We start from the raw sequence: 13762 nt of genomic DNA, 5'->3' as shown, positions 1-13762 counted from the left end.
AATGGAACACGGGCCCTGAAGCTGGACTGCCCGGGCGCAAACCCAGCGCTGCCACCCCAGCTGCATAACCTGGACCAAGCCTCAGCTTCCTTCCCTCCAGTGGGCGTGTTCATAGAAAACACCCGTCACAGGTGACCGTGAGGACAGCTGAGGTGCTAGAGCAGTGGTTCTCAACCTTCTGGCCCTTTAAATACCGTTCCTCATGTTGTGACCCAACCATAACATTATTTTCGTGGCTACTTCATAACTGTAATGTTGCTACTGTTGTGAATCGTCATGTAAATATCTGATATGCAGGATGGTCTTAGGCGACCCCTGTGAAAGGGTCGTTCGGCCGCCAAAGGGGTTGCGACCCACAGGTTGAGAACCGCTGTGCTAGAAGAACACCTGGCCCAGGTGGACTCTCAGGAAATGCCAGCCGTCACGTGCCTGCTCTGGGAACAATAGACTCCCGTGTCCTCAAGAAGTTCACCGTCTAGTGGGGACGGGCAAGCAAACACGTAATGGGGAGGGAAGCAGCGGTGGTTGGTGATGGTAGGGGAGGGCTCTCTGGCTCTGACCAGCTGGAGGCCTGGGCAGGGCTTTGAGCCGCCCTGTCCCTCATTTCCACCTGGTGGGGGGGGCGGGATCGCAGGACAACACAGGCCAGCCCTGTGGGGTCCCCTGTCCCACCAGTCCTGCCCACCAGAGGGCGCAGGAACAGCCTTTAGCCAGCGGGACTGAGCAAGGAAGCTGGGAGCTGCTGAGCCAACAGGAAGAAAACAGGCGTGATGTCCGCAAGCCTCAGCCTCTCCCCAAACCCTTCCGGGCGGGAGGGCCCGTCCACTGGCTGGCACATCTCAGGGGCCTCCCTGAAGCCTTGTCTTCCATGCTACCCGGGCTGTGGGGACCCTGCAGGACGAAGGGCCAGATATGTCGGAACTTGGGTCCTCAAGCCCCAGCCCATAGCAGACGCTCCACAAATGGTCGCTGTTATAATTATCCATGGTATTGGGCTTCTGGACTTGTAGGGGAGTCCTCCTTCACTGCTTGTGCTTTGGCCATATATTGGGGTTCTCTGTAGGATTTCCTTTGGAAAAGAGCAGTGTTGCCAAAAAAGGGGTGCCCTCCACGCTGAGCACCGAGAGCTCCCGGGGGCCCTACAGGAGGAAGGCCCTGTTCTCCGCTCCCTGTGCCCGCACACCGAGAGCTCCCGGGGGCCCTACAGGAGGAAGGCCCGCGATGGCGGTGCCAGGCCCAGCCCCAGGACGTGGGTCCATAGTTTGTTGGGGTACAGACCCTCTGAGAATCTTAGTAAAGCCAGGGACTTCTCCTTCAAAAAGCCAATATGTCCCACACATCTCACTTGCACCTGCATCTCAAGTGCTCGGTACCCCATGTGGCTAGTGTTTCCTAGTGGCTCCAGTATCGGACAGAGAAGGCCTAGAACAGCGGTTCTCAACCTGTGGGTCGCGACCCCTTTGGCAGTCGAACGACCCTTTCACAGGGGTCGCCTTAGACCATCCTGCATATCAGATATTTACATTACGATTCGTAACAGTAGCAACATTACAGTTAGGAAGTAGCAACGAAAATAATTTCATGGTTGGGTCACAACATGAGGAACTGCATTTAAAGGACCACAAGGTTGAGAACCACTGGCCTAGAAGGTGAGGCTGGAATTGCTCAGGTAGGGAGGCTGCTGGGCAACCAGGCCCTGCCTACCTTCCCAGGTCATTCCACACCCCGCCCCCTCGGAGGACACAGACTGCACGCAGCTCCTTAACTCCACTGTCCTGCAACTCCACACCTTTCTTCACGGTGCTCCCTCCCCCAGGCATGCTCTGCCCCTTCTCTCCACCTGCCAAGGCCAAGATCAAATGCAATCTTTCCGAACTGACCTTCTCGTTCCACCTCCGCAGCCCCAGGCAGACATTTGTGACACTGTAGCCACCCCGCCTGGATTCAAATCCCAGCTCTCTAACTTAGGAACTGCGCTGCACGCAGAGGTCGCTGCACACCTGTTACCTCGTCTGTGAAACGGGGCAATGATAGCACCTCTCTTGTGTGATTGTTGGGAGGATTAAGTGAGTGAGTGTGTTAGCAGGGCTGGTACCTTATAACTGCTCTGTGGTTCCTGCTATTATTATTATCATTGCCATCACCAACATCATCATCATTTGATCACGTCCCACAGTGTATGGCAGCTCTCTGGATGGGCAAGTAGGTTTCTTCTTTTAAAAAAAAATGTTTTTTTAAAATTTATTTCAGAGAGGGAGGGAGAGGGAGAGAGAGAGATTGAAACATCAATGATGAGAGAGAATCATTAATTAGCTGCTTCCTGCACACACACCCCCACCGGGGATCGAGCCCGCAACCTGGACATGTGCCCGACAGGGAATTGAACCGTGATCTCTTGGCTCAAAGGTCAACGCTCAACCACTGAGCCATGCCGGCCCGAAGGGAAGTAGGTTTCGCCTTGTTGGCCAACCCTCGCGGGGCCAGGGACGGCCGGGGAGCTGTGCTGAGGTTTCTGTGGACTCATTCCCGCTCAGCTGTGCCCTTAGGGCACCCACCCCAATGCACACGTGCGGGGACTCTGCCAACTCGGCTAGACTCCGGGATCCTGAAGGGTCTCTCCAGCGGGTCTGGCTCGGGTCTGTGCCCCTCTGCCTGTCACGCGGCAGGGGCTCAGATGTTAGCTGAGCGAGGACGGGAGACTTGGCCCCTCAACCTCATCACGGTGGCAGTTCCTTGGGATGGAGGAGGCCTGGGGAGCAGGCGGGGATGGGGCTTGTGTATGGGAGCCCCTGTGCGGGCAGGGTGGCCCGGGAGGAAGGCTGGCTCACCTGTTTCCCACGCCATCGTACACCCAGTGGGTGGAGCCAATGCCCTGATAGGCCGATGCCCAGTAATACAGGCACGAGTTCAGGTGCAAGCTGTAGAGCAGGTAGGCGGTGGTCCTGATAACCCTGCGAGGGAAGGAGAGGCGTGAACATGGCAGCGGGGAGGGTGGCCGTGACATCTCACCAGGGGCAGGCGCGCGGGGGACACGCCAACCTCACCTCTCCGGGCACCCACCCCACAGACGCCCCCGGGGGAGCTGCGTGGCCTCGCCCAACTGCTTGGGGGCAGTCACTGGCCAAGAGGGACAGCACAGGAGCCAATGCACAGAGCCAACCGGATGCTCTTTTGAGACTGGGCGCTGGGAGTGGTGGCTCGGGACAGCGCTGGCAAGACCAGGGCTGGTTTGGCCCAGAGTGGCCTGTGCACAGTCCTGGGGCAGTGCGTCCGTGGGCAGGGGCAGAGGAGGGACAGGGTGTGCAGAAGTGCCAGTCCACGAGAGAAGGGAGAGGACCTGTCCCCGACCTGCCCTGCTGGCCATCCTTGGACACCACCCGATGGCCCGCTGTGTCCTTGCTCCCAGTCCCCCAAGATTTGAGCGATTGGGGCAGGGGGATCAGTTCCCTGAGCTGAGACCAACATGAGGCTTCGCTCCCTGGAAACAGGGGTGAGGCATGCGTGCCGACCAAGGTGTTCCCTTCTCACAATCACGGGAAACGGGACATCCCTGCTCCCCTGAAACACAAACATCCCTCCGAGGAGGGTCAGGAAGGGGCCCGGCTTCCGGCCGTGCTGAGGCCTGCAGGCCAGGGGAAGCGTGGGTGGAGGGTGTGTGCGTGTGTGTGTGTGTGTGTGTGTGTGTGTGTGTCTCACCTGTAAACGTAGGCTTTGCTGAGGATGGATTCCAGGCGGTTGTTGAACTCGAAGAAGGCCATGTACTGGAGGGAGAACAAGGCATCAGGGCAGCCTGCGGTCCATGGGTGACACCCTGCCCTCACGCCGTAGCCCAGTTCCCCCGGGGGTGCCAGGACTCGGGAGGGGGCTGGAGAGGGGACGTTCAAAATCACAGGTCCTGCCTGGCTGGTTTGCTCACTGGATAGAGCGTCGGCCTGGGGACTGAAGGGTCCCAGGTTTGATTCCGGTCAACGGCATGTACCTTGGTTTCGGGCACCCCCCCGGTAGGGGATGTGCAGGAGGCAGCTGATCGATGCTTCTCTCTCATCAATGTTTCTAACTCTCTATCCCTCTCCCTTCCTCTCTGTAAAAAATCAATAAAATATATATTTTTTAAAAATCACAGGTCCTGAGTCCTCGCAGGGTCATGGCCAGAGACTCCAGTTACTAATCCGGTGGCAACCATGGCGCCTCTTCCTCTGAAATTTCATGCCATTATGTCCTGACAGCTTTAATCTCAGGTGCCTCCTAGACCTTCTCACTCTGATCATGAGCCTTGGAGGAGCCCCTGTGTCCCAGGTAGGGACACTGTTGTCAGTGTTACCTTAGAAAGAAAACAATCTCATAGCGAACCGTGTCCCTAACCCCCTCACTTACACCCTTTTTTTTCTAACAATAAAAGTAACCACAACAGCCGCTCTCTGTGCTGAGCACCTTCGGCCACCGCACCGTACAGTGACGAGCATGGGGGTTGGGGTGCGGACCCCTGTGCAGTCGAAAATCCGTGTGTAAGTTTGGGCTCCCCACGAAATGAACTACTAACAAACAGCCTACTTTGCCCGGAAGCCTTGCTGATAACATACTCAGTTGATTTACACCTATTTTGTACGTTGTATGTATTATACACTGTATTTCTACAATAAAGGATGCTGGGGAACAGAAAATATTATTAAGAAAGTCGTAAGGAAGAGAAAATACATTTGTAGTAATCTATGTATTTATGTGTAAAAATCTGCATATCAGTGGACCCACGCAGTTCAAACCCGTGCTGTTCAAGGTCAGCTATATATATGTGTGTATATATCTGTCTCTATAGCGACAGATATGTTACCGTAGCACATGTTCTGCATGTGCCGTATGTATTAGCATTCTCCTTTTCCAGCGAGGAAACTGGCTCTCAGAACTTACCCAAAGCACACAGGCAGGAAGTGACAGAGCCAGGGCTCGAACCCAGATCGGACTCGCCCTGCCTCTCCGAGGGGGACACCCTCCCCGCGCCTCCCGCTCCCAGTGCTGCCGGGGCGAAGCCACCAGTCCTACCTTCAGACAGCGGGGCAGCCGCAGGAGGGGGTTCACGCCAAACTTCAGGTAGAGCAAGTCCAAGGGCAGCAGGCACAGCAGGTCCATCTGCAATCCCAGCGGACAGCACAAGCGTGTGCAACAGGAAACCCAGGGCTGGGAGGGGGTGAGCGATGGGGCCTCTCCCCTCAGCGGACAGGTGAGCTCAGGAGGCCCAGGAGGGCCTAAGCGTAGAGCAGAAGGCCTCCCACCCACAGGCTGCTGACTGCCCAGCCCGTGCCAGCCTGGGGAGCCACGTCCCACCTGCCCCGGAGCACCCAGGGCCCCCTGAGGTACCACCTTTGTCCCTGCACACACCTTAAAGCGGGGAGACTTCAGGTAGTTGTTGCGCATCTCCTTTTTGTCTGTCTGGAAGGAAATGGAATAATGACCGAGAAATGGGGAGCAGCGATGGAAGTCCCTAATGACCTCCCACCTTCCTGTCAGAGTTGTAGCCCCTGGACAAGGAGGAGCCAGAACGGAGCAGCTGCGCTCGGGGAAGCCTCCAGGTTCCCAGGTGGGGAGGGGGAGCCCCCAGCCACCCGCTCCGCCTGCCGGTGACTCACAATGATGTCCCCGCCCCTGACAAACTGCAGGCGCATCTGGAACACGGTGATGTCCAGGAAGTAGATGAGGTCGCACAGGTAATCCATCAGCAGCCAGAAGTAGAGGTTGCCCGGCGTCTGGTAGGGGAAGGCCCAGCGCACAGGGATCAGCCAGCAGTTCCAGTTCCAGGCCAACACCACGAAGAGCAGCCACAGGATGTACATCAGGTCTGCGGGGCAGGAGGGGCCGGGGCCCGAGCCTCAGCCAGTGCGATCAGGTGGGGCTCTCTGTGTTCCACTTGTCTGTCTGCACTTTCCTAGAAGCACTAAGTAAGTGTGACACTCCTATAACTCGGAGCGGGTAAATCTAGTTCCTGCCTTAGTAAATACACAATAGTAAGTAATACACAGCAGATGGACAAATGGATACACAGACATGTGGATGGATGGATGGATGGATGGATGGATGGATGGATGGATGGATGAGTGGATGGATGGATGGGTGGGTGGGTGGATGGATGAATCAGCAGTTCCAGTTCCAGGCCAACACCACGAAGAGCAGCCACAGGATGTACATCAGGTCTGCGGGGCGGGAGGGGCCGGGGCCCGAGCCTCAGCCAGTGCGATCAGGTGGGGCTCTCTGTGTTCCACTTGTCTGTCTGCACTTTCCTAGAAGCACTAAGTAAGTGTGACACTCCTATAACTCGGAGCGGGTAAATCTAGTTCCTGCCTTAGTAAATACACAATAGTAAGTAATACACAGCAGATGAATGGATGGATGGACAAATGGGTGGATGGATGGATGGATGGATGGATGGATGGATGGATGGATGGATACCATAGGTCACCTGGTCATTTTAGAGGCCCAGTGGACACCAGTGTCCCCCAAATGACTGCCTGTGTGACCTTGGGAGAGCCCCTCTGTGGCACCTGCCCTGCCCTGAGGCTCAGGCCTAAGAGTTCAGATAAGAAAGGCAGGAAGATTCTCTGTAAACTGTAAAGAGCCACGCACATATGAAGGACTGTCACTCCTGAGGAATAGTAAATGGGCTAAAAGAGGGGATTCCCTTCAGATGTGGGAAGAACTTCCCTTTTCTGCTCAGAGCAGCACCTCCAGGAAGAAGCCAGCAAGAGCTGAGCAGAAAGACCTGGTCAGCTGTCAGGGGCCAGTGGCCAGCACCAGCTGTGTGTGTCGGCGGAGAACTTCTCTGTGCCTCTGTCCCCGTGTCTGTCGGATGGCTGTGATCGTGCGCCCCCTTCCAGGGATGTGTGTGTGTGTTTGTTTCGGGGTCCCAGCCTTGGATGTCCACGGCCTCCCAGCCCACGTCTGGCTCAGCCCCTCCATCCCGTCCCGCTCTCCCGTCCTCTCGTGTCACGTGGCGGCCATGCCCACGGCCCAGCCAGGACTCACTGGTCAGTGGGTCGATGCTCCGGGGGAACTGGTACTTCCGCCAGGGCCGGCGCTTGAACTTGCAGCAGAGCATGTCGCAGTAGTGCTCCTCCTCCGCCTGCGCCTCCCCAGCGGGTGTAGGGCCCGCGGCCGGCTCCGGGGCTTGCTTGGCGGGAGCTGTGGGATGACGCTGGTCACCCCTGACCCAGCCCTGAGGCTCAGGCAGGGGATGCAGGGAGAAGGCTCCCAGCTGCAGACCCCGCACTGGGGCTGAGGGACCCTGGCCCCGTCCCACAGGCTGCTCCCAGCTCTGTGAGCAGACGCCAGGGAGCTCTCCTGGAGGAAAACCCTAAGCTCCCTCCTCACAGCGACTGGGCCCCCGTCCAGCAACGCTCAGCAGCCACCAATCTGGAACTGCCCACAGGAGGCGCTTCTGGGCCAGTTGATGTGTCAGCTGAGTGTCTGCTTGTGCATCTGTTTGGATCCCTTTGGTTCCCCCGCAGGGCCAGGAGTGCCTTGGACCCAGGACTTCCACCCCCCAGGGTCAGAAACCAGGGCAACATTGCTCTAGGTTCCTCAGAGCAGGAAGCTCGGCTCCTTTGTCTCTAAAACAAGACACCGAATGGATGACAGCCAGTGGATGGCGAGGAGGGTGACCTAGAGATTGGCTCTTACAGGTGCAATATGGCCAAGTTCCTAGCGGTAGGATGGCAAAGGCAGGCTCTGCTGGCTCATTGCTGGCACCGTGAGCTCTAAGGCACGGTCCTCCTTTGGAAAGACCTAGAACCCCCACCCCCCACCCCAGCAACAAAGCAGGCTCCTCATTTCCTCCTGGCACCTCGAAAGCAGAAGACGTTCAGGTAGCCCCATGAGAGTATTGCTAGTGAGGCATCTGAAAGACAAGACCGTCTGGTTCCACAGTGAGTTATGGACACCATCTGAGTGTAAGACCCCGAGATACGCCCCAGGGTGGACCGCCTGATGCCAGGGGGATAAAGACAGAAGGGTCACCTGGCCAGGTGTGGCTCAGTGGTTGAGCATTGACCTCTGAACCAGGAGGTCACGGTTCGATTCCCAGTCAGGGCACATGCCCGGGTTGCGGGCTTGATCCCCAGTAGGGGGCGTGCAGGGGGCAGCCGATCCATGATTCTCTCTCATCATTGATGTTTCTCTCTCTCCCTCTCCCTTCCTCTCTGAAATCAATAAAAATATATTTAATAATAATAAAAGAAGCGTCCATGAGGGTACTTGCCCTGTTCGACAGGGGAGCCAAGTACTAGATCATTGGTCAGAACTGGGACCTTCTTCCCTCCCCTGGGTACATAGCTAAGCCTGTACCTACAGGACCCCAAAATCCACACAGTGGGGATGTGGCTGCTCTCAAACACCTCAATCATTTGGGGGGGCCACCTTCACCATGAGTCAACAGGCTTTAGGGGTCCCACCCCACCCCTGCTGGGTGGCCGTCCCAGCTCTGGACTCACAGGGCTTGGGGCTCTCCTCGTCCGAGGTGACGTCCGGGTCAATGAGCTTCTCCTTCACCTTCTCCGTCCGCTCCTTGAAGAGCTTCACCAGCTCCTGCAGCCGCTCGTTGATGACGGCGCTGTTCTGGCTGGCGGAGGAGGACGCCCGGTCCTGGTCGCTATGGAGACACCACGTGGGAAGGGACCCCTGTGCCCCCGGCAAGAGCTGACCCCACCTGGCCTGAGGAGGTGAATCCCTTGGACCTCAGAGCCCACTTTGTCATCTCCTGGCAGGAAGTCCCGCCTGGGAGTAACGCCCAGGGCCCAGCTTTCAGAAAATGCGCTGCGCAGCCTGGCCAACGTGGCTCAGTGGTTGAGCATCGACCTAAGGACCAGGTCATGGTTCACATCCCGGTCAGGGCACATGCCTGGGTTGCGGGCTCCATCCCCAGTGTGGGGTGTGCAGGAGGCAGCCGACCAATGATTCTCTCTCGTCATTGATGTTTCTATCTCTCTCTCCCTCTTGCTTCCTCTCTAAAATCCATAAAAATATATTTTAAAAAGAAAATGTACCGTGCAGGCTCCAAGTCAGATGGGCAGTTCTGAAAAAACTTTGATTCCACTGTGACTTAGGGGTGAACACAGCTCAGGGCTATCAGTCCTAGTGTGGGGTTCACCTGAGATACGTGTCTGGGACAGATGGGGGTGGGGCAGGGCTAGTTATTTAAGCTTCAGAAATAGCTGGAGGTGGGGAAAAGAGTAAAGATATATTATATATCTTTTTAACTTTCAGGAATTTAAACTATGAACTCACAGCAAGAGAAAGAGAATGAATGAATGAATGAATGAATGAATGAATAAATGAACGAACGAACGAATGAATGAACAAACGAGAGTCTGCCTGACATGCCACTCAGCGTGTGGCGAGGGCCCTGGGTGCCTGGACGCAGACATGTAAGTCAGCTCTCCTCTGAGTGGCCTCCCTGCCCCCTCACTGAGCTGAGTGTAACACTGGTGTTTTCAGATCTGGAGACCCAGCCTCGTCTCACTTCTTGGAAGTCACTGGCAGAGGCTGCCTTGTGGTGTCCGGCTGGCGTGGCTCCGTGGTTGAGCGTCAACCCATAAACCAAGAGGTCACGGTGCAATTCCCAGCCAGGGCACTTGCCCAGGTTGTGGGCTTGACCCCCAGTGTGGGGCGTACAGAGGTAGCCAATCAATGATGTTTCTCTCTCATGGATGTCTCTCTCCCTTTCCTTTCCTCTCTCTCCAAAAATCAATAAACACACATTTTAAAGCATCCAGGGTCCCCCCCCGCCCACTCACCTCCTCTTGCCCACCCATCCCCCCAGCCTTCTGACTCTCTGAGACCCTAGGCGTGGCCCCCACTCACTCGGTGCCCTGCGGGGTGGGGGGGTCGGACCAGGCGACCACAGGGGTCTCAGCCGGCGACAGTTCCTTGATCTCTTCCGCTTCCTCATCCTGGGAGGACAGCCTCTTCCTGCGAGGACACAGTATGGAAGGGGCCTTCAGCGAGGGCAGGCCCCGGGGGAAGGGAGCCGACTCGGGCCCTTGCAGATCACCCAGAGCCAAATCCTGGGTGGGGATGGGGCAGGAGACGCTGCTGCCCAAGGGTCCTCACGTCCCTGCAGGGACACGGAAAGGGGAGGAGAGGTTCGCAGCTGCTCTCTGACCTCAGTCTCCACATCCGTTCAATGGCTGAGCATAAAAACAACGGCATTGCCTTGGTCTCCGGCAGACCTGAATTCAAATCCAGCCCTGCCTCTTCCCAGTGTGTGGCCTTGGCAAGGGACTTAAACTCTCGGAGCCACCTCGGTTTTCCCTTCTGTAAAACGGAACTAAACCCACCCAGCGCAACGAGAACCTGATCTCTCAGCCGGGCCTCGGCCTAAACATCTTCCTCCCTTCCCATCCCAGTTTAAAGTCACTGCCCTCGCCCGGCCAGCGTGGCTCCGTGGTTGAGCATCGACCCATGAACAGGAGGTCATAGTTCAATTCCTGGTCAGGGCACATGCCCAGGTTGTGGGCTCCATCCCCAGTAGGGGGCGTGCAGGAGGCAGTCCATCAACGATTCTCTCTCAATCACTGATGTTTCTCTTTCTCTCTCCCTCTCCCTTCCTCTCTCTGAAACAAAAACATATTTTTTTAAAAAAATTATTTTAAAAAAGGGGAGGTAGACTTCAGGCTTGTCACATCCTACCCCCTTCTAACATGCAGTTGAGGGTCGTAGGGACAGGGCTTCCCTGGAGGGTCCTTTATAGAGAATTAGGAGAACCAGCAAGGGAGGGCACGGTCCCGGTTCTAACCCCAACTCGCTGAGTGACCTCGGGCCAGCTGCTTCCCCTCTCTGGCCTCAGTCTCCTCATCTGCCAAATGGGCAGGGGGCACGGTGCTGCGGAAAGCCCATGAGAAGCATAAAAGGCGACCTGCGGGTCCCTGCGGCCGATCCCGGGACTGTGAGGGTGTCGGACTTGGCAGGAGACGGTGGCAGCCGCTCGGGTGAGGGTGGCTTGTCCTCCGCGATGAGGGGGTGGCTGTCAGCATCAGTGTCTTCCACCTGCACTTCCGGGTGCTTTTCTGTGGCAGGCACTTGGGGAGAGGAGGGAGGGGACAGAGAGAGAGAGAGAGAGAGAAGCCACAGACGCAGGCTTGGAGCAGCCGCTGGCAGCCACCTCCCAAGGGGCCCACACAGACTTCCATGCAGGACGCGCAAGACGCAGAGCCCAGAGGCCTCCGAGGGCCACGCGACCCCGGCCACCAGCCAGGACCCACAGAGGCAGCCGTGACGCCACAGAAGCCATCGGAGCCCCAGGACACGGCCTGGAGTCCAGGTCTCCAAAGCCCCACCGGGATTCCCTGGGCCTGGGAAGCATCAAGGACCAGGGTTGCAGGGGGTGGGGGTACAGCCTCAGAGAAGGCATGGGGAGCCTGGCGGGGGAGGGGGAGGGCAGTGCTAGCGCCTGGCCTAGCACAGCCTGGCTCAGATGCTTCCCTTCTCTGGGCCTCAGTTTCCCCATCCCAGGGAAGGGGGGATGATGCCTTCCCAGCCTGGGGGTGGGAGGAGAAGGCACCAGGCCTCATGGCGATATGTGGAGTGTTCTCCAGTCAAGGGTAACAGCCTGTCTTTGTCGTAAGCGTTACTGCTGTTGGGGGACCCGTTTGGGTATGTCTTTGTTTGTTTCTAAATATATTTTTATTGATTTCAGAGAGGAAGGGAGAGGGAGAGAGAGACAGAAACATCAATGATGAGAGAGAATCATGGATCGGCTGCCTCCTGCACGACCCACACTGGGGATCAAGCCCACAACCCGGGCATGTGCCCCGGCCAGGAATCGAACCGTGACCTGCTGGTTCATAGGTCTGACGCTCAACCACTGAGCCACACTGGCCGGGCGGTATTTCCTTGCTTTTCTACATGCCAGGAGCCCCCCAAATTCATCAAGCCAACCCCTTCCCAACCTCTGAGAGGCCCGGTGCCGTGGCCCACATCCCGAGACTGGTCCTCCCTGGGAGCTGAGTGTGGCCCCACCTCAGGCTCCCTTCCCCACCCCAGGGACTGCGGGGCCGGGTGTCCACTGTCCCAAAGTGTCACTGGGAATATTTCTCAAGGTGTGGGGCTCCCGGGACCAGGGAGGACACGAGATGACTAGATGGCACAGAGCAGGCAAAGGACGGGAGAGCATGAGGACCTTCCTCTCGTTCAACGCTCTCTGGGTCCTGGGAGCAGAGAGGGAGTGTCGGGCTAGTGCTGCTCTGGCCTTCCACCTGTGTGGCCCACTCTCCTCCCCTCTGGCCCGTAGAGCAGGTCTCCGCCCGAGCCCCGCCGGCCGTCCTGTGCCACTGAAAACTGCCCACATCACTTTCCTTTCAGTGTCTTCGTGGTTCTTTCTATCTGTGCCTTCTATTATGGTAAGGCAGGCCGGTTTTCATGGTTATAGTAATGGCAAGCTTCCTGCTTAGATACACTTCATTAAGCCCGACCAGCGAGGCTCAGTGGTTGAGCATCAACCTATGAACCAGGAGGTCACAGTTCGATTCCTGGTCAGGGTACTTTGCCTGGGTTGTGGGCTCGATCCCCAGTAGGGGGTGTGCAGGAGGCAGCCGATCCATGATTTTTCTCTCATCGTTGGTGCTTCTATCTCTCTCTCCCTCTCCCTTCCTCTCTGAAATCAATAAAAATATATTTAAAAATAAATAACTAAATACACTTCATTACATAAAAAGGTGCATCGATTGGGAGGAAAACAGTAAGGAGATCAAAGCAGAGTTGGTACAGACCAGCGTAAAAACCCAGGAGTGATAGAGGGTGGAAGTCGGGGACCCTCTGGAGCGAGTGGATGGAGGGCTTGCCCAGAAGACGGCAGCTGGGCGTCACCCCTTGTCATGAGGACGACTGGTGCCCCCTCAGCCCACTCTGCCCACCCCGCGTTGGGAACAGGAGACGAGGACCACAGTGGGTGGTCCTTTCTCCTTCATGAAACGTCCGGTGCTCCCCCTGCTTGCTGACCTCGGAGGCAGCCTCGCCCCGTGCCAGCCGAACACACACAGGTCGAAAGGGCAAGTGAGCAGGGCGGGCTTGAGTTAAGGCAGAAAACGACAGGGGTCAGCCCGGAGGGGTCGGTGTGTCCCTGAGCACTTGGTCATTAGACAGCAAGTAGCAGGCCTGCCGGCCGCGGAGGGCACCTTGTCACAGTGGAACAGAGCCAGGCGGCCGCCCTCCGCACTGGCCCCCGGGGAGGCCGCTCCTCCTGCGCTGCCTGCTCTGCCTGCCGGCACCTGGGGCCTCTGCTTCCCTGACATGGAATTTGCCGGGCAGACACCAACGGTCCTCGGAAATTCCAGCTCCCGGCAAACTCTCAAGGTCAGAAGACTCTGTCTGCAACAGACTCCACATTCCTCTCCTGCTCCATTTCCCCTCCACTCACCTCTCCCCACTCCCAGCTCCCTGACCCCGGTCTCTGGGCCTGGGGATCTGAGTGGCTTGTTTACACTAGCGTGTGAGTGACTATTTGTACAAATGATGAAGATCTGGAGAAAGCAATGTTTAACCCAGTGATGGCGAACCTATGACACGCGTGTCAGAGGTGACACGCAAATTCATTTTTTTGGTTGATTTTTCTTTGTTAAATGGCATTTAACTATATAAAATAAATATCAAAAATATAAGTCTTTGTTTTACTATGGTTGCAAATATCAAAAAATTTCTATATGTGACACGGCACCCGAGTTAAGTTAGGGTTTTTCAAAATGCTGACACGCCGAGCTCAAAAGGTTCGCCATCACTGGTTTAA

The 13762-nt window shown here is 56.8% G+C and overlaps 1 protein-coding gene across 1 annotated transcript in view; it reads right to left on the bottom strand.

Annotated features, from left to right (window-relative positions):
* Positions 1-13762, bottom strand: part of CNGB1 (cyclic nucleotide gated channel beta 1) — a 53237-nt gene that overhangs the window by 19844 nt on the left and 19631 nt on the right. The window contains exons 17-26 of the mRNA XM_014545542.1: positions 10898-11060; positions 9844-9951; positions 8475-8632; positions 7012-7167; positions 5622-5830; positions 5374-5424; positions 5038-5124; positions 3697-3761; positions 2831-2951; positions 1539-1579 (exon numbers count right to left, since the gene is read on the bottom strand). Of these exons, the coding sequence (XP_014401028.1) occupies positions 1539-1579; positions 2831-2951; positions 3697-3761; positions 5038-5124; positions 5374-5424; positions 5622-5830; positions 7012-7167; positions 8475-8632; positions 9844-9951; positions 10898-11060 (1159 nt within the window). The remainder of the gene's footprint in view (positions 1-1538; positions 1580-2830; positions 2952-3696; positions 3762-5037; positions 5125-5373; positions 5425-5621; positions 5831-7011; positions 7168-8474; positions 8633-9843; positions 9952-10897; positions 11061-13762) is intronic.

The sequence above is a fragment of the Myotis brandtii genome, unplaced genomic scaffold, assembly GCF_000412655.1.
Source record: "Myotis brandtii unplaced genomic scaffold, ASM41265v1 scaffold411, whole genome shotgun sequence".
NCBI lineage: Eukaryota > Metazoa > Chordata > Mammalia > Chiroptera > Vespertilionidae > Myotis > Myotis brandtii.
This window is presented reverse-complemented; position numbering and strand designations above follow the sequence as displayed.